The 18,474-nt window shown below is 39.2% G+C and overlaps 2 protein-coding genes across 3 annotated transcripts in view; one reads left to right on the top strand and one right to left on the bottom strand.

Moving 5' to 3' along the window:
- The window catches only part of LOC134817484 (uncharacterized), a 96,956-nt gene that overhangs the window by 18,366 nt on the left and 60,116 nt on the right, over positions 1-18,474 (bottom strand). Inside the window, exon 1 of one of the 2 annotated variants that reach the window (XM_063826628.1) lies at positions 13,625-13,644. The exons of the other annotated variant lie outside the window; for it this stretch is intronic. The gene's annotated coding sequence lies outside the window, so the exon portion shown is untranslated. Of the gene's footprint in view, positions 1-13,624; positions 13,645-18,474 lie in introns of those variants that run through there. 2 annotated transcript variants of the gene reach the window in all.
- The window catches only part of LOC134817184 (uncharacterized), a 17,140-nt gene continuing 477 nt past the window's right edge, over positions 1,812-18,474 (top strand). Inside the window, exons 1-21 of the mRNA XM_063826327.1 lie at positions 1,812-1,866; positions 3,915-4,019; positions 4,153-4,263; positions 5,509-5,616; positions 5,750-5,869; positions 7,524-7,694; positions 7,973-8,143; positions 8,393-8,734; positions 9,099-9,683; positions 9,938-10,267; positions 10,614-10,781; positions 11,003-11,089; positions 11,190-11,290; positions 11,474-11,567; positions 11,799-11,968; positions 12,474-12,586; positions 12,950-13,117; positions 14,347-14,477; positions 17,759-17,903; positions 18,132-18,295; positions 18,451-18,474. The exon at positions 18,451-18,474 is cut by the window's right edge and continues 477 nt beyond it. Of these exons, the coding sequence (XP_063682397.1) occupies positions 1,812-1,866; positions 3,915-4,019; positions 4,153-4,263; positions 5,509-5,616; positions 5,750-5,869; positions 7,524-7,694; positions 7,973-8,143; positions 8,393-8,734; positions 9,099-9,683; positions 9,938-10,267; positions 10,614-10,781; positions 11,003-11,089; positions 11,190-11,290; positions 11,474-11,567; positions 11,799-11,968; positions 12,474-12,586; positions 12,950-13,117; positions 14,347-14,477; positions 17,759-17,903; positions 18,132-18,295; positions 18,451-18,474 (3,463 nt within the window). The remainder of the gene's footprint in view (positions 1,867-3,914; positions 4,020-4,152; positions 4,264-5,508; positions 5,617-5,749; positions 5,870-7,523; positions 7,695-7,972; positions 8,144-8,392; positions 8,735-9,098; positions 9,684-9,937; positions 10,268-10,613; positions 10,782-11,002; positions 11,090-11,189; positions 11,291-11,473; positions 11,568-11,798; positions 11,969-12,473; positions 12,587-12,949; positions 13,118-14,346; positions 14,478-17,758; positions 17,904-18,131; positions 18,296-18,450) is intronic.

Here is an 18,474-nt window from a genome sequence, read left to right as displayed (position 1 = left end):
GTCGGTCCGAATCAGCTGATACTACTACTACTACTATGTCGGAACTAAGTCCGATCTAGTTCTACACCAGATAACCCCGGCCACCAAATATCCTTGTCCTGCATCAAGGTTCGCAGTTCCTCTTTAGAGTTGGTCCCAACTTCCTTCAATAACATAGATAAGTATTTTGGTCGGCCTTGCTGTACTCTACCAATTTTTTAAAGAGAAGCATGGCCAAGATAGCCCACGAGAGGAGAGCATTGAGATGCTCTGCCTACCTCTGGGTGGTGGCAACCCTGTGAAAGGTTGCCGGTGAAATCAGAGTGACTGGTGGAGGATGGTGTGAAGAGCGACATGAGTCAAAATGTTACGCTTAAGTGCCAGCTGGGTTTGGAAGAGTAAAACGAGACGAGACAGCAAATGAGCTTATAGCACTCTAAGTCACCCCGGTCTGATCCAGCTCTTCCGGCACAGTTAAGCGTTTGGTGCGGTTTGCGAAATTGATAATCGTGGTGATGTGTTGGTTGTCGAATATGTCATTGACAGAGAGGTAGTAGTCCTGGAAATATTGACCTCTAATTTGAGCAATAGCCGGAAAATGTCCAAGGAAGTGTGAGACAGTTTCCTCTTCGACGCCGCACATAGGACAAGCGCTTGTGCTCTACCATGCATAGGTTCCCATGTATGTTTCTCTAAAAGAGGAGAAGTGGTCAGCCGTCTAGGAAGCATGTGAGGGTTTTCCTAGTTTATATTGATTTGGAACAACGTTACAACATTTTTGAATTTTGTGGTGAATAATGTTTTATAACAGTCTTTACCAATACATAGTATTAAACGGATTAAACAATTCAACGGACTATATGAATATCAATATGAATTTCATCATATATTTGTGGAACACAACAAGAAAATTGAAAATAGTCTTGTGAGAGGGTACGGTAGGGACCCAGATGTCGTTTCTAACCCAAATAAACTTTAAGGAGGCTTCTCTGTCTCATCAGTAGCCGTACCTCCTTACTCGGTTTCTGAACTGGAATTCTATGGGCTTCCAGACGGCCAGACCGAGTATTACCATCCCATCCTTCTAAAGTTCATCACAAGTAGCACCCACCTTGAAGATCTTTGACACCCAGTTTTATTTTTAGTATAATTTCAATAACCGCGGCCCGGTGTCTTTATTGACTACAATCACTACCCAAAACTACAAGCTTTTGCATTTTTACATCACTCAATGCTGTACGTAGTTCAAGATCATTGTTAAAGAATCCTGACGTAGGAGAATCCTGACGTAGGAGGATCCTGACGTAGGAGGATAATCTGCAACTCTGCAAGCGTAGGAGGATAATCAACCAAAACTTAATACTTTTGCATATTCAAACTCTATTTATTGACTCATTTTTTGCTTTAATCATTTTTCGATTCATTTATTGCTTCAATCATATTTTATCAATTTTGTTTGCTTTAATAATATATCAATTCATTACGTCCCTGTCCCTGTCCCTGTCCCTGTCCCTGTCCCTGTCCCTGTCCCTGTCCCTGTCCCTGTCCCTGTCCCTGTCCCTGTCCCTGTCCCTGTCCCTGTCCCTGTCCCTGTCCCTGTCCCTGTCCCTGTCCCTGTCCCTGTCCCTGTCCCTGTCCCTGTCCCTGTCCCTGTCCCTGTCCCTGTCCCTGTCCCTGTCCCTGTCCCTGTCCCTGTCCCTGTCCCTGTCCCTGTCCCTGTCCCTGTCCCTGTCCCTGTCCCCTGCAAAATACAAGCAGTGTACGTGAATCGTATAATTTTAAAGCTGCTTTGTGAAATTGGAGCTAATTTAAATATATTTTTCTACAGAACAATGTCTATATTTCTCTTATTAATGCTTCACCTACTCTTCTCTTCTGCTCACAGTGGTAAGTTTCATATAAAGTTATAGTATTATAACTCGCTCCCCTCCATAATGGTAATAATAATATTCACAAATATAAATAGAATTTGACTATATTAAATCTTTTATTTGATAAACTTTGTTATATCGCCATTTGCATAGGGTACCATTGCTCGATGAGTGTAGTTTTGTAGGCAACGGCGCTCGAAGAATAGTGTTAAAAAATGTTGTAGATGTACGTTTATGGCGCGCGGAACGTTCGTTACGTGTTACTACAAGAATCGACGTTTATTGACTCCAAGAACTTTTTACGGTTGTTGAAACAGTTGGTAATGTACCTGGCGACAATTCTCGAAAGATTTATCTGGCACTCGTAAGTCAGTGATGTAAAGAAACCATTATGATTGGAGATGAGCTTGACTAGGTAGTAGGTTTGTATCAGGAAATATGGTGTGAATTGTTGAGTTTAGGGTGCTGACGCTCGACTTCGATGCCACCATGTTAATCTTATTTAGGATGTTCCGTCTAGCGACAGCGTTAATATCACAGTGGTTTAAGAGATGTTCTTCATTTTCGACAATATTGGCGCTGAAGATAATGTTGCACCATGTACATATTCGATCTTCACGAGGAAAAGCTTAATTAGAATTAGATTTAGAAGTTAAAAGCAGAGGTTACCAGCTGTAGAGAAAAAATAATTGAGGAGAATGGTAGAGTGTGGATAAAATAGAAGTGAAGACACAAGTAAGTCATAATACTACTTTAGCACAATTAAGGAAATAGTAGAAGGATTTAAAGAGTGGAGCACCAAACCGTGACCAAACTTAGTTCTTTACGTGACCAGACTTAGTTCTCTACGTGACCAGACTTAGTTCTCTATTTGACCAGACTTAGTTCTCTACGTGACCAAACTTAGTTCTCTACGTGACCAGACTTAGTTCTCTACGTGACCAGACTTAGTTCTCTACGTGACCAGACTTAGTTCTCTACGTGACCAGACTTAGTTATATACGTGACCAGACTTAGTTCTCTACGTGACCAGACTTAGTTCTCTACTTGACCAGACTTAGTTCTCTACGTGACCAGACTTAGTTCTCTACTTGACCAGACTTAGTTCTCTACGTGACCAGACTTAGTTCTCTACGTGACCAGACTTAGTTATATACGTGACCAGACTTAGTTCTCTACGTGACCAGACTTAGTTCTCTACGTGACCAGACTTAGTTCTCTACGTGACCAGACTTAGTTCTCTACATGACCAGACTTAGTTCTCTACATGACCAGACTTAGTTCTCTACGTGACCGGACTTAATTCTCTACGTGACCAGACTTAGTTCTCTACGTGACCAGACTTAGTTCTCTACGTGACCAGACTTAGTTCTCTACTTGACCAGACTTAGTTCTCTACGTGACCAGACTTAGTTCTCTACGTGACCAGACTTAGTTCTTTACGTGACCAGACTTAGTTCTCTACGTGACCAGACTTAGTTCTCTACGTGACCAGACTTAGTTCTCTACGTGACCAGATTTCGCTCCGTCTGTAAGGGTTACACGACATCTGTCCGACAGCGACATCTGTCCAACAGCACTATTTTCTTGTGTTTGAAGTGATATCTCAAATTTGGCACACAGAAATTCACCCAAACTTGTACAAATTGATTGTCTTAAAGTTATCTTACTATCTAGAAAGTTTTAAGAAAATCGTATCGTTAGATCTCCAGATATATGCCTTGGAACCGCTGCAAACCACCGAATTGGAGATATTTTTTGTGTTTATATAATAAGGTGATATCTCAAATTTGGCACTTAGAAACTCGCTCAAACTTACACAAATTATCCGTCCTATAACCACCATACTTTATGGAAAGTTTCAAGAAAATCGTACGGTACGATCAGACATAAACTTTTGTCCGAATAACCTATTTTCTGAGTCGGCCAGATGTCGCTGTCGGACAGATGTCGCCCAATTGATACGAGATTGGGACGGGTACTACAAACAAACAAACAAACACTCACCTAACCGCACCCAGGGATTGTTGAGCCAGGTAATATTTATATGATTGTTAATTCCAGTTACTTGGATCAAGCACTCTGGTAGATTTTTACGCGACTACAGCGCAGGAACGGCCAAGTACGACACTCTTCTGAAAGCTCAGAGCGAATGTCTCAAACGATATGGTCAGTTCACACTTGCTGTTAATAAATTAAAAATTAATTAGTTATCTTGAAATTAAAAATACAAAAGATATAATACAGAATATCTGGTAAAATTTTAATTTACATTGCATTAAATACCACGTTCTTCCACTAGACTGTGGAGGTATCACATACGAACCTGATAACAACAAGTTCACACTGCGAAGAGGAATCATCCTCGAACGCAGTGGCAGTGAAATCTCCTGGATACCTATCTTATACACAGGTAACCAATTAGTAACACCAGTTAGCGCTAGCTATTGATAGGTAACGCTGGTTAGCGGTAAACATCGCATTTAGAGTTAGACTTTCGCAAAAAAACCCTTTCCTTATCTTATTGTCATTATTCAACCTTCATTGCATACTTTACCGGTAGAGTCTAAATTAAATAGTTTGAGATTTCTTTTACATTTTATATTTATGCATGTGCCCCACGGGGATGAATTTCTTATTACCATTGATATTTTTTTTTGAGTAAACATTGGCTGGTACCACGGGCCAGTCCCAAACAACAAAAAAACTTAGTTCTCTACGTGACCAGACTTAGTTCTCTACGTGACCAGACTTAGTTCTCTACGTGACCAGACTTAGTTCTCTACGTGACCAGACTTAGTTCTCTACGTGACCAGACTAAGTTCTCTACGTGACCAGACTTAGTTCTCTACGTGAACAGACTTAGTTCTCTACGTGACCAGACTTAGTTCTCTACGTGACCAGACTTAGTTCTCTACATGACCAGACTAAGTTCTCTACGTGACCAAACTTAGTTCTCTACGTGACCAAACTTAGTTCTCTACGTGACCAAACTTAGTTCTCTACGTGACCAAACTTAGTTCTCTATGTGATTAGACTTAGTTCTATACTTGACCAGACTTAGTTCTCTACGTGACCAGACTTAGTTCTCTATGTGACCAGATTTCGCTCTGTCTCTAAGGGTAACACAACATTTGTCCGACTGCGACCTCTGTCCGACAGCACTATTTTCTTGTGTTTGAAGTGATATCTCAAATTGGGCACACAGAAATTATCACAAACTTGCATAAATTATTTGTCTTAAAGCTATCTTACAATCTATAAAGTTTCAAGAAAATCGTATCGTTGGATCTCCAGATATATGCCTTGGAACCGCTGCAAACCACCGAATTGGAGATTTTTTTGTGTTTAAGGTGATATCTCAAATTTGGCATTTAGAAACTCGCTCAAACTTACACAGATTATTTGTCCTATAACCACCATACTTTATGGAAAGTTTCAAGAAAATCGTACGGTAGGATCCGACATAAACTATTGTCCGAATAACCTATTTTCTGAGTCGGCCAGATGTCGCTGTCGGACAGATGTCGCTGTCGGACAGATGTCGCCCAATCGATACGAGATTGGGGCGGGTACTACAAACAAACAAACAAACACTCACCTAACTGCACCCAGGGATTGTTGAGCCAGGTAATATTTATATGATTGTTAATTCCAGTTACTTATTGGATCAAGGACTCTGCTACATTTCTACGCGACTACAGTGCAGGAACGGCCAAGTACGATAGTCTTCTGGAAGCTCAGAGCGAATGTCTCAAACGATCTGGTCAGTTCACACTTGCTGTTAATAAATTAAAAATTAATTGGTTATCTTGAAATTAAAAATACAAAAGATATAATACAGAATATCTGGTAAAATTTTAATTTACATTGCATTAAATACCACGTTCTTCCACTAGACTGTGGAGGTATCACATACGAACCCCAGCCCAACAACAAGTTCTCACTGCGAAGAGCAATCATCCTCGAACGCAGTGGCGATAAAATGTCCGTGTCCTGGATACCTATCTTATACACAGGTAACCAATTAGTAACGCCAGTTAGCGCTAGCTATTGATAGGTTACGCTGGTTAGCGGTAAACATCGCATTTAGAGTTAGACTTTCGCAAAAAACCCTTTCCTTATCTTATTGTCATTATTCAACCTTCATTGCATACTTTACCGGTAGAGTCTAAATTAAATAGTTTGAGATTTCCTTTACATTTTATATTTATGCATGTGCCCCACGGGGATGAATTTCTTATTACCATTGATATTATATATATTTTTTGAGTAAACATTGGCTGGTACCTCGGGCCAGTCCCCAACAAAAAATTCACCAAAAGTTTCTGAAGCCTACCTAGCTGGTGATCCTTTTCATTCTTCTGTTGCGAGATATAAGCACTTTGATGTTTATAACATTAAAAGGACCAGTAACACAGTTAATGACTACTGACAAGTGACAGCAGTCGTGAATTTATTCCTATCATATCATCCATAGTTGGTTCGTGCGTCAATTTTTCGGGAAAAGTACGTAAAGTGCGTTTGAATTATTTCGTGCGTTAAAAGTGCGTTTAAGTACGTTTACCGTTAAATTCACCAGCATTTTCTGTAGACTGTAGAGACAAACAATTAAAACACATGAATAACGTTCTTAAAGATTACATAGCGAATAAATTACATTTATTTTATTTCTCTTACATTTTATAGTTTCACGCACACTGGCATTCCAAAAATAGCTACTGTAAGGCTCACCAATGACAGTTTATGTGAAATCTTGGAAATAACACTGTCTGATGTTTTGAACTGTGTATTCAAAAATGAAAAAACCGCAAATGGCCCAGCGAGGGTAGGTAAAAGTGCGTTTTAAGTTTTTTCGTACGTTAAGTGCGTTATGTTTTAAAAGTAAGTTAAGTGCGCACGAACCAACTATGAATTATCATCACCTACCCCATTTAATTTTAACTACCTAATTGAACGTTATTTAACCGGACGTTAACCGAACGTTTTATTTAACGTTATTTAACCGTTATTTAATTATGTCCGTTCACATTGTGTGAACGGACATAATTTTGAATAGAAATTAAAATTAACGTTCGAAGGCATCCAAAACGATTTAAAATTCAATACAATAAGCAAAAAAGGTAGTCGTTAAGAAGAAAACATACGGGTATATGCCTCACAGAATGGCTAGCTAACTAATGTTTTTGTATAAGACTGGTAGGTTTTGTGGCAACACTTCCTGTGGTGAAATCATTAACTAGGACCACATTTTCTGGCATAAATATGACTGTTTATGTAGAAATTTTGAGCACTGAAATTATTTTTTCAAATTTTTGAACTAAGTTTGCATTTTGGTGAGAACTTCTGGCACCAGTATGACAGAAAATGTTTAAAGAATAGTATTCGTCAAACAAAACGAACATTGTCCAATATACTAATATAGGAAGAAAAAAATGCTTTAAATGGCTACACGCCTCACAAAATGGCCAAAATATGCCTCACAAAATGGCCAAAATTTAAAACTCCTTTTATTGATGTAGACATGTTAGTTTTGATGGTCTAAAGTATTCACAAGCTATTTATCATTCAATATCCCCAATATCCCTAATTCCCAAAAATTTGGGCAACGAAAAACACGACAGATACTGTTAGAAAGATATTGTGATTTATTGACCCGAACATCCTATTCAGTGAACGGAGGTTGGAATTCATACGGCTCATGGTCTACCTGTTCAAAGAGTTGCGGATATGGAACACAAACAAGATACAGATCTTGTAACAATCCTTATCCTGCACACGGAGGTGCTTATTGTTCAGGATCATCTTCATATAGTCAGAATTGCAACACCCATAGCTGTCCAGGTAATTCAACCAGTATTTATTTGTTTTAACAAGATCAGGTATGTTAATAAAATAGTAGCTCTATTGAATGTTTTATTGATCATATCCTCATTAAAATAAACATAAGCGCTGAACTTGGCCTAAATATCTTTTGCACAACTAGTTTATTCAAAGTGGGCTGTGTCATAAACGGTTTGTTTCTTTTCTAAGTGTAGTTTTCATTCAAAATTGTTTAGCTGAAACACGACAGATACTGTTAGAAAGATATTGTGATTTATTGACCCGAACATCCTATTCAGTGAACGGAGGTTGGACTTCATACGGCTCATGGTCTACCTGTTCAAAGAGTTGCGAATCGGGAACACAAACAAGAAGGAGAACTTGTACAAATCCTTCTCCTGCACACGGAGGTGCAAGTTGTTCGGGAACAGTTTCAGAGTCTCAGAGTTGCAACACTCGAAGCTGTCCAGGTAATTCAATCAGTTTTTATTTGTTTTAAAAAGATCGGGTCTGTTAATTGAACAGTAGCTCTATTAAATGTTTTATTGATCATTTTCTTCATCAAACATAAGCGCTGAACCTGTCCTATATATTTTGCACAACCAGTCCATTCAAAGTGGGCTGTCTAAACAACAGTTTGTTTTTTCCTAAAGTATAACAACTGAGAGTTATCTTAAGTTATCTTATTTTGTGAGTTTGAAAGAATCAAATTATTTCAGCCGTCGGTCCAGTTACTCCTAAAAAAGCCACCACCGCTGTGGCTCAGACATTGACTTGTGATATCGGAGATGTGGTTACAGATGTCATTGTGTCGTGGAAGGATAATGCTGGGGCTGAAATAACAAGTGGTAGTGGAGGGTATACCATCGCACAGGGATCAGCTGACTCTGGTACCAAAATTCAAACATCAACTCTGACCATTGATGTTGCCACTCTTACAAGTGTAGCTGCAGCTGCGGGTGAATCGCCCGTGACATACAAATGTGCTGCGGAATATGTAGAATATTCGAATTCAGCAACATCTACTTTCAAAGACATTGTTGTCAACTTCCTTACTTTCGGTAAGTTTCTTAGGACTTGGTGGGTATTTAAAACTGCCCATAAATGATGCTCTGCTGTTCTAACTTTATATCTAAAATAACTTGTTACATCCTACTGTTAAATTATTATCAATTATTATTATCAAACATGTCAATCTTACAAATGTCAACAATCCTAAAATAATTTAGAACCGAAACGTGATCCTTTGTAAAATTATATGTCCCAATAATCAAATTGACTTATACTCAAGTATACTGTTAAAACAAAATTAAACTCATCATAGGATCCAGTGAATTTAGTTGAGAAAGTTCAATGATTCAGTTCCTGTACAATACTGTTGATATTTTTTATTACGGGCTTACTTTAAATGACTGATTGTTTCAGATGTAAAAGCTAAGGGTAGCGAAGTGCTGACAAACACAGAAGCTACAATATCTTGTGTAGTAAGTGGTTTGAGTCAGCAGCTGGAGGCGGTAACATGGAAGAAACCTTCGGGTGATGCTATAACTGACGGTGGTGCTGGCGGTGGTGCTGACGGTGGTGCTGACGGTGGTGCTGACGGTGGTGCTGACGGTGGTGCTGACGGTGGTGATGACGGTGGTGCTGACGGTGGTGCTGACGGTGGTGCTGACGGTGGTGCTGACGGTGGTGCTGACGGTGGTGCTGACGGTGGTGCTGACGGTGGTGCTGACGGTGGTGCTGACGGTAGTGCTGACGGTGGTGCTGACGGTGGTGCTGACGGTGGTGCTGATGGTGGTGCTGATGGTGGTGCTGACGGTGGTGATGACGGTGGTGCTGACGGCTATGCTATTGAGCTTGGAACTTACGATCCTACCACCAACATTCAAACTACAATTCTGACCGTACCTGCTGGTGAAAACACGGTTGATGCTGTTTTCACCTGTGTCATTACATCTGACGAGCATGCAACAACATCAGAAAAGACTGATGTCAACTCGAACGTTTTCAGTGAGTAATCTTGATACATTTTGAGAACCACAATGTGTATAACGAGGTCTTATTCGAATTTTGCAGCAGAAATCTTTCTTAATTGAGGCTTTTTTTTCTTTTTTAAGAGAGGTTGGGCCTAGATAGCCCACGAGAGGATAGTATTGAGATGCTCTGTCTATCTCTGGGGTAGGCAAAAAACACTTGAAAACATGAGTAACTTTATAGCCATCTTCCAAAGTTTAAAATGATTTATTAACATATACATCTTTCAGCTGTAGCGTCAGTGACTAAGTCAGTCATTACTAGTAAGGATCAGACATTGACCTGTACAGTAGGAGAACTAGACGTAGGTGGAACCCCTGTTAATGTAGTCTGGAAGGCTCCTGATGGTACGGCTGTATCTGTCTCGGATATTACGAACTACTATGTCAGCAACGGTACAGTCGATGGAACCGGCATACAGGTGGCAGAACTCACCATCAAGGCTACCAAGCTTGCTGATTTTGCTAACCAGTCAACATTCACATACAAGTGCTCGGTAACATCAACACAGTACCCAAACTCACCTGTATCTACCCATGGAGTTGTGGTCAACGTTCTAGGTGATTTAATAAAGAATAATGTTCTGCAAAAGTTTAAGGACAATTATTTGTGTATGGTCTTGTTTCCATAATATTTTGATTCCCTTTTAGCTAATAGTATTCTTATACGTTGCAGTAAGCGTACAACTGGAATAGCTTGATTCGCCCTTGAAGATGTTTGAGCTCACATAAAAATAACTTTGACGGTGTCTCGTAATAAAGAATCTTTCGTTGTCCTCAAAATGTGGATTGTAAAATTAGATTTTATTTTTGATTCATGAGTAAGTCGCTACAAAGTGTATTTATCTAAAATACTTTGAACTGAGAAAGCATTTTGTTACCCTTTTAATCATATTTTCCCTTTCAGCACCTTGTAGCATACCCGTTATCGAACAAGGCATCATATCTCCATATTCGACGATTGATTCAGGCTCAACATACGAAATAAGGTGCGACAGCGGGTTTGTCATAATTGGACCGTCCTCGATGGTGTGCACTAACGGTACCCTATCTGAATCCCCATCTTGTCCACCAGGTTAATCTACTAAATATGACTTAGAGATATTATGGTTTCCAAATGAAATTATCATTGATAAGGAATAAAGTTCAATCGGGTTATCCTCAGTACTTGTTAAATGTTATGACACTTTTACATTTGGTATAGATCAATGTACATTGAGAAATATTTTCCAAATTTGTGACTGCATATTTACCAACAGGGATACTTATGTCTGTGATAATTTACTTTTTTTTCAGTGGCTACCGTCACTTGTGATGAATACGGAATAAAGTTGTTCGTTACCGAGAAAATCAGTTTTGATACAATATTGCTCAACGACAAAGGTATTTTATTTGATAATTTTTAGAGTTTGTTTGCTTCTATTTTTTGAATATCTGATAGAATTCTTATACCGTAAATCACGTTGTCAATACTTCATTACAGATTGTGAGTTTAAGGGAGACTCTCAAGAAATCAGAACAGATTTAGAAAAATGCGGTACGACGGTATCTTATAATAACAGTCATGTCATTTACAAAAACCAAGTAAGATGCTCTTCATTTACCGTTATATTTGTTAGTTATTAGCAGATTTTGGTCGTTGAATTTCGATTGAGCTGAAGAGACGGGTGGTAGAATAAATACATTATAAATTTTAAAAAGATTATAAATCAAGTCTTAAGAATTACGTTTTTTCCTTGTAAATTTTCTTATAAATTAATTTTTCAGATGACAGGAATTTCCAGCAAAATTGATTACAGTAACGGTATAACCAGAGGAGGAGAACTTAAGATAGCATTTGAGTGCTCATTCAATAGAACAGGTGAAATAGCATGGAAATTAATCTAATTTCAACAATTTTTTATTGTCTATGAACTATAATTGTAAATATACCTTTATTTTTAAACACAATTCAAATTGCAATTTAGGTTTTAAACGATAAAAGATAGTTTGACGGAGCAGTTTTGTCGGATCGAAAGTTAGATTTATAAAGAAAAAAAGCAAAAACTTTAAAAAGAAAAACTTTAACCACAATCATAGACACTTTTTTCAGGTGCTACCGAGTATGCATCTTGGGAGGTAAAGGGTGCAGCCATTGTGGAAAGAGTGACGGGTGAAGGTTCGCTACGTTTCCTTCTAGATATCTACGAGGACGCAACATATGCCAACAAAGTGGTCAACTTTCCATTTCAGTTAACCCTTAACGCTAACATCAACATGCAGGTCTTGTCTGAAATATTTAATCTACTGATTTGTAATACTCATCGCCAGTATCATCTGAAATTTAAAGACTTTAAATCAATTTAGGAGTTGATTGGGATCAGGGACAAAAGGAAATCAGTATCACGGCATGTGGATCACGATTTTTCTCATTCTTTGTGATAAATTTTATATGTCGTCTGTTTGGCTTGTCGCCGTATCGCGATTTCTGGCCAAAATAATCGCGATTTTCTTATGTCCCTGATTGGGATGTGTTAATTAGGATGGAATAAAATAAACAGTAACAGTTACCATGGTTACTAACTAGTTACCATGGTTACTAACTAGTTACCATGGTTATTAACTAGTTTTGTCCCTGATTGGGATGTGAAAATTAGGATAGAATCAAATTTCGATTCTTTTTTACCACTTTATAGCAACATATTATATTCCCAACGGTTGTATAAGTGTTTAGTGACCACTTAAGCACTTAGAAGAATAGCTTTGATAAACTAAAACACATAACCAGGTCACGCTGGATTCATTAGATCCAGACCAGTCTCTGGGTGTGGTCCGAATACAGGCAAAGGACAGTGAAACCGAGGAGGATGGAAACTTGTCCTACGACTTGGTGAAGGAAGGGTTAGTTCTTTAATTGGTATTATAGTGGGGAGGTGGAAGTCCGGTGGCCATACGACCGCCCCCGCTAGGGGGAGGTGAAACATGTTTAATTTTATTGGGTCAACGCTGGAAGCTGATTGGATTATTGCTGTCTCAACGTGCCATAAATAGTATTCATATCACACAGTAGTGAGCGTGACTGAGTTAAAATAGTGATAACGATGATATTGCTTATATCAGTAGCACTAGCACGAAACTATTGCTTATATCCACAATTTCAAAGCTTTTTTTAAGGTGAAATATTAACGAAGCGAATTTAAGTTCCATATAGCTAGATAAATATGTTGTTACCTTTAGGTTTTAATTAATTTAAATTCATTTCAGGTGCATCGTGGACTCCACCTTCAATTTTATTGAAACAGACTCGAATTTGCAGCCTCTTTCCGACCCCAAATCTAAACGATTTATTTTTAAAGCTTTTAGCTTTTTGGACAGCCAGACTCCAATTTACATTCACGCTGTTATAAAAGTCTGTAGTCTTTCGGATAACAGGTAATAGTATTATGATGTCATTATTTATATTGATTATATTCATTGAGCTATATGCAGGCATGGGCAGGCATCTTCATTAAGTGAAGTTGAGCGATCTTTTTGTAAAACTTAACACATTCAGAAACCTTCTGTTTAAAGAATATTCAAGTTGGGCCTTCCTAATTTAATTTTCTTCCGTTAAAATAAAATAATTTAGAATTTAATTAGAACCTTTTTGATTTCCTGGGAAGTTAGCTTTAAGCTTGACACACGCTGTAACCCCTTTTGAGAGCGCGTGAAGCGCGCGCGGCCTGCCGCAAAAAGGCCGGCCGGCGTGCACGCTTCGCGTGCACGAGAGGTATACAACGTGTAGCAACTTTATTTTTAAGCTTTAAAATATGTGCATAATTCATCAATTATTTAATTATCATAAGATAGTTAAGTGTCATCAAACAAATGATACGACGTATTCCAGGGTGATCTGCTGAAGACTCAACTACCTTTGAGGGCCATCCACAGGAGTGTCACCTCAAATTATTTGTTATATACTTATATAGTAGTGTTGAAAGTATTAATACTAAAGCCGTAGTACATACATATTACATTGTAATGAAACCTACATTGAGATGAAAACTGCGATTAAATGCCGCGCATTTATAATACGAGCATACATTTAATTTTATATAGACGCAGTATTTTATCGCAGTTTTCATTGCAATGTACCCAGCAAACCCTACTGGTTATTGTTATTCAAACAGACGGCTCGAGCTCTTGACCATCGTTAATGGTCGAGAAAAAAACGGCGTGCGCTACTTCGAAGAAATTTAGATGAGTAACAATAACATTTATCAACTTGAGCTCTCGCACGACATTAAGTGATTTGCACGCGTGGCGCATTCCAATCTTCAAGCAGCCAGCACGTGACACAATTTAGCCAATCAGACGACAGGAATCCGCAAAGTTAAAGTTGCAAACTTTTGATCGGCCCAAAATGAGACTTTTCCGGAGATTTTGAGATAACTCAAAATCTACAATGTACAATGTCCCAAATTTTCCTCTTGTGGAGGAAACGTTATTTTACAAAACGAACATTTTTCAAAAAACCGGAAGGCGCTAGCTCTTTTACTTTTGAAGTTGGGACCCAGCCAGTAAGAATTCCTGGCTAGGTTTCATCGCAATGTAATATAGTAATAAGTATGTACTAGTACTACGGCTTTATGACTTCATTCGTAATTCATCAACACTTTCAGTTTTGGCTGTACAGACTTGTGCACAAAAAGCAGACGGAAGAGATTCGTTGAAGTATCAAGTGATCTGAAAGGTGAACAGTTCCATATTTTCCAAGGACCGATAATGCCTAGTCACCCCGTTGAAATCAGAGGTGAGATACAAATTACAATTCTGATCCTGAAATTATGGACAGAAAAGTGAATTAATGATGGTCAGTTCTGGTAAAGTTTTGCCGGACTTTATGATCCTATAGAGTTCAGACTTATTTTATTTATAACTAGAAAGCCCGTGGTAACAGGGACGAAGCTAGTAGTATTCTTTGAAAGAAAGTTTTAATCGCATCAAAAAATATCCATCTCAATTCTCAACCGAAGATACAGCCGATTTAAATATAAAACACTTTAAACACAACGTAATTACCACAAAACCGATCAAAATGACGTTAAAACAATCTTTGTACGTGCATGTGTGCATTAAAACACCGTTGCTATGTAACCTTTTGGTTGTTACCTAAATTCCTATTTTTCATCTAATTTGCACGTGGGCGGTCGTACAGTGTACAGTATTCTTTGAATTACAGTAGAGACTAGAACTAAACGCTTCATTACAACAAAAGATGCAGCCGATTAAAATGTCTCGCACTGAACAAAACCAAGTTACCACAAAGCCGATCAAAATGTCGCTCGCAAATCTTTGCACGTGCCCATGCGCGTTTCAACACCGTTACCATGGTTTAGGTTACTATGCAAACTTTTGCTTTTTACCTAATTTGCACGTGGGCGGACGTACATACGGACATGATATTTTGAATTACAATCCTTGTTACCATGGTTACTTCGGCTATATCTTGGCTGCACCACTAGCTTCGTTGAATGAACTTGATATTGCTCATCGCAAACACCTCCGAAGAATCCTCAACATCAGATGGCCTACTGGGGTTATTTCTAATGAGGCACTCTATGCTCGTTGTTATGTCACTCCCTTGTCTGTGAGAGTCTCTAAGTTTCGATGGAGAATGTTAGGACATATCTTAAGAGGACAGGAAGACTCACCAGCATACACCTCTATGTTATTTGCTATAAATTCTGATATTTTTATGGAAGGGAGACGGGGTAGACCATGTTTAAACTTATTAGATGTTATTAGAAAAGACTTGACTAGTAGAAATCTTGATATTAGACTTAAGAATTTGACTGATTTCGAAGACCTTAGATTTTTAGCTTTAGATAGGGAGGAGTGGAAGAAGTTAGAAGATGGTTGATGTTTTTTGTTTTCTTTTTTATGCGTTTTGATATCTATAAGGTGCCTAGGATGCTCTTTTAAAGAGATATTTCGTACTTTGAAAGATTTACTACTACTACTATATCTTGGGTTGAGATGGATGTTTTTTGATGTAATGACTGCACATGGAGTAAGCTGTTGCTTCCTAAAAATACTGACGTCAACAAGCAAATTTGATATATACAATAATTCAAATTGGTATTACTATACGTTTATGAGGTCCCATCACAGATGCTCGAAAGAAATTCCTGTAAATGAAATGCAATTATTGTATGTCCTCACTCCTCACTCCTCACTCCTCACTCCTCACTCCTCACTCCTCACTCCTCACTCCTCACTCCTCACTCCTCACTCCTCACTCCTCACTCCTCACTCCTCACTCCTCACTCCTCACTCCTCACTCCTCACTCCTCACTCCTCACTCCTCACTCCTCACTCCTCACTCCTCACTCCTCACTCCTCACTCCTCACTCCTCACTCCTCACTCCTCACTCCTCACTCCTCACTCCTCACTCCTCACTCCTCACTCCTCACTCCTCACTCCTCACTTACTTACTTACTTACTTGGGTTACTTGGGTTGGGTTCCGAGCTAGAGTGCTACCAGGCCAAGAATGTCTTGCATCTCCACCGCCAAGTAGTAGCACGTCAGAGACATGTGCCACCGGCCCACTCCAGCATTGAGTTCCTGTTCTGTCCAGTGTACCCAGGTGTTGGTGGAGTGTCAGGGAATTCATTGAGGAAAGCATCAAGAGCAGGTTTGAAAGTGGTCAAGGTTAGGAGGGACTTGATGCTAGGAGGGACCACGTTGTACAGTGCAGAGGCTCTAGAGGCAAAGGAGTTGAACCTCAGGTTATTGACACTAGTGTACTTGGAGGACCCTAGTGGTCGTATACACGTAGTTCCGTATCGTGAGGTCTCGCGGAAATTGATGTTCATACTGTTTGGAGCGAGATTGTTATAGATCTTCCAAACTAGGATGATAGTGTATCCCTCACGCCGCCTCTGAAGGGAGTAGATAGACAGGCGACGGAGGCGTTCCCAGTAGTTGAGACTTCCAAGACCCTGGATTTTAGCAGTGAAGGATCGTTGAACTGCTTCGAGTTTGATAATTTCGCACTGCATGTGAGGAGACCACAGAGGACAGCAGTATTCCAGATGAGATCGTACGTAGGACTTGTACAGGAGCATCATGGTCGCTACATCCCTGGAGATGAAGGTGCGTAGCACCCAGCTAGCCATGTTTCTGGCTTTGGCAGACTTCATCGCTATGTGAGTGCGCCAGTTGAGGTCTGGGTCGATATAGACAACCAGGTCCTTCACGTGGTCAGAGCCCTTAAGGGTCTCTCCAGATGGTAGGATGTAGGGCTGCTTCAAGTCTGGTAGTTTGCCGTGTTTTAGAAGCTGGAACTTTTCCTCGTTAAGCTCCATGTTGTTAGCATCAGCCCAATTCACAACCGAGAGAAGATCTTCTTGGAGAAGGATGCGATCGATATGGGAAGATATATCTTTGTGGAGCTTCGAGTCATCTGCAAACACTTTGATCTTGCTGTGCTTGACTCCTCACTCCTCACTCCTCACTCCTCACTCCTCACTCCTCACTCCTCACTCCTCACTCCTCACTCCTCACTCCTCACTCCTCACTCCTCACTCCTCACTCCTCACTCCTCACTCCTCACTCCTCACTCCTCACTTTTGCAAAATAATTGGGGTATATTGATACGTTCTAATTTGCATGGCTTACAAAGTTGCTGTTCCAAGCTCTCCGATATCGTGACGTAACGCAAAAATGGTGCGTAAACACACCATTTTTAATTGTAAAGTTTGATAGGTTAATGAGTTAATGGTATACAACTTCAAAACGCAAATTATCGTCGTGACATCAAAAAGTATATCTTATATTTCCAATGTGCTGCGAAAATAGCGGTAGATGTGCCAAAAATGCCGCACTGAAATGATTGTTGGAACGTCATTTTGATCGGTCTTGTGGTAATTACGTATTGTGTTCAGTGCAAGTTACATTTTGATCGGTTGTATCTTCAGTTTTGACGGATATTTTTTTATGCGAAAAAACTGACTACCAATTAATACTATTAGCCTCCTCCCTGTGACCACAGGCATCCTAGTAAACTTATAAAGTTATAACATTTCAGTTCCGATGACATTTACCGAAACCTTTGTTGAAGATCAGAAGTTAAACAAGGGTGAGGAACTGAATTTAGATGTACATGTGATTGCTAAGCCGGTTCCAGAGAGAGTAACTTGGAAGCTTGATGACACTGACCTTGTGGATAATAAGTAAGTTTTGTCCGTAATCATGGTAATGAAATTCAATGTTAAATTGGATCGAATTGTAATCAAATTGCACTTAAAATTTTAAACTCAAAATAACATGATACATTATATTTCATTACTGCCTAGTTTTTGATATTGCTATATCCAGATTCCAGGGTACTACCTTAAAATATATTTTATTGAGTCTTATCATTGTTACTCTTGGAGAAATTAAATTCCATTCATTATCAGGGCCACTATATTCATTGAGGAATCTTTTGACCCAGCAACCTACATCACAACGTACACACTGAAACTTGTAGACCTGAAAGTGGAACAATCAGGAGTGATAACCGTAGAGCTGTCTCGTGAACTGAACGAAACTTTATCTCATTCTATGACTCTCACTGTACTGGGTAATATATTTCTGGACACTTCTTGGGTGACCAGTCATCAGTATGAATATTCCAATGTTAACACCCGATAAAACTTTAGATTAAAAATAAAGTACAAACAAAAGTAACTCCACATTTACCCAAAGAATTCAGAGATTTAATCTACATATTTTCAGATGAGCCGGTTTTGGGATTTGGTG

This window comes from Bolinopsis microptera, chromosome 1, assembly GCF_026151205.1.
Source record: "Bolinopsis microptera isolate Bmic1 chromosome 1, MBARI_Bmic_1.0, whole genome shotgun sequence".
In the NCBI taxonomy this organism is placed as follows: domain Eukaryota; kingdom Metazoa; phylum Ctenophora; class Tentaculata; order Lobata; family Bolinopsidae; genus Bolinopsis; species Bolinopsis microptera.
This window is presented reverse-complemented; position numbering and strand designations above follow the sequence as displayed.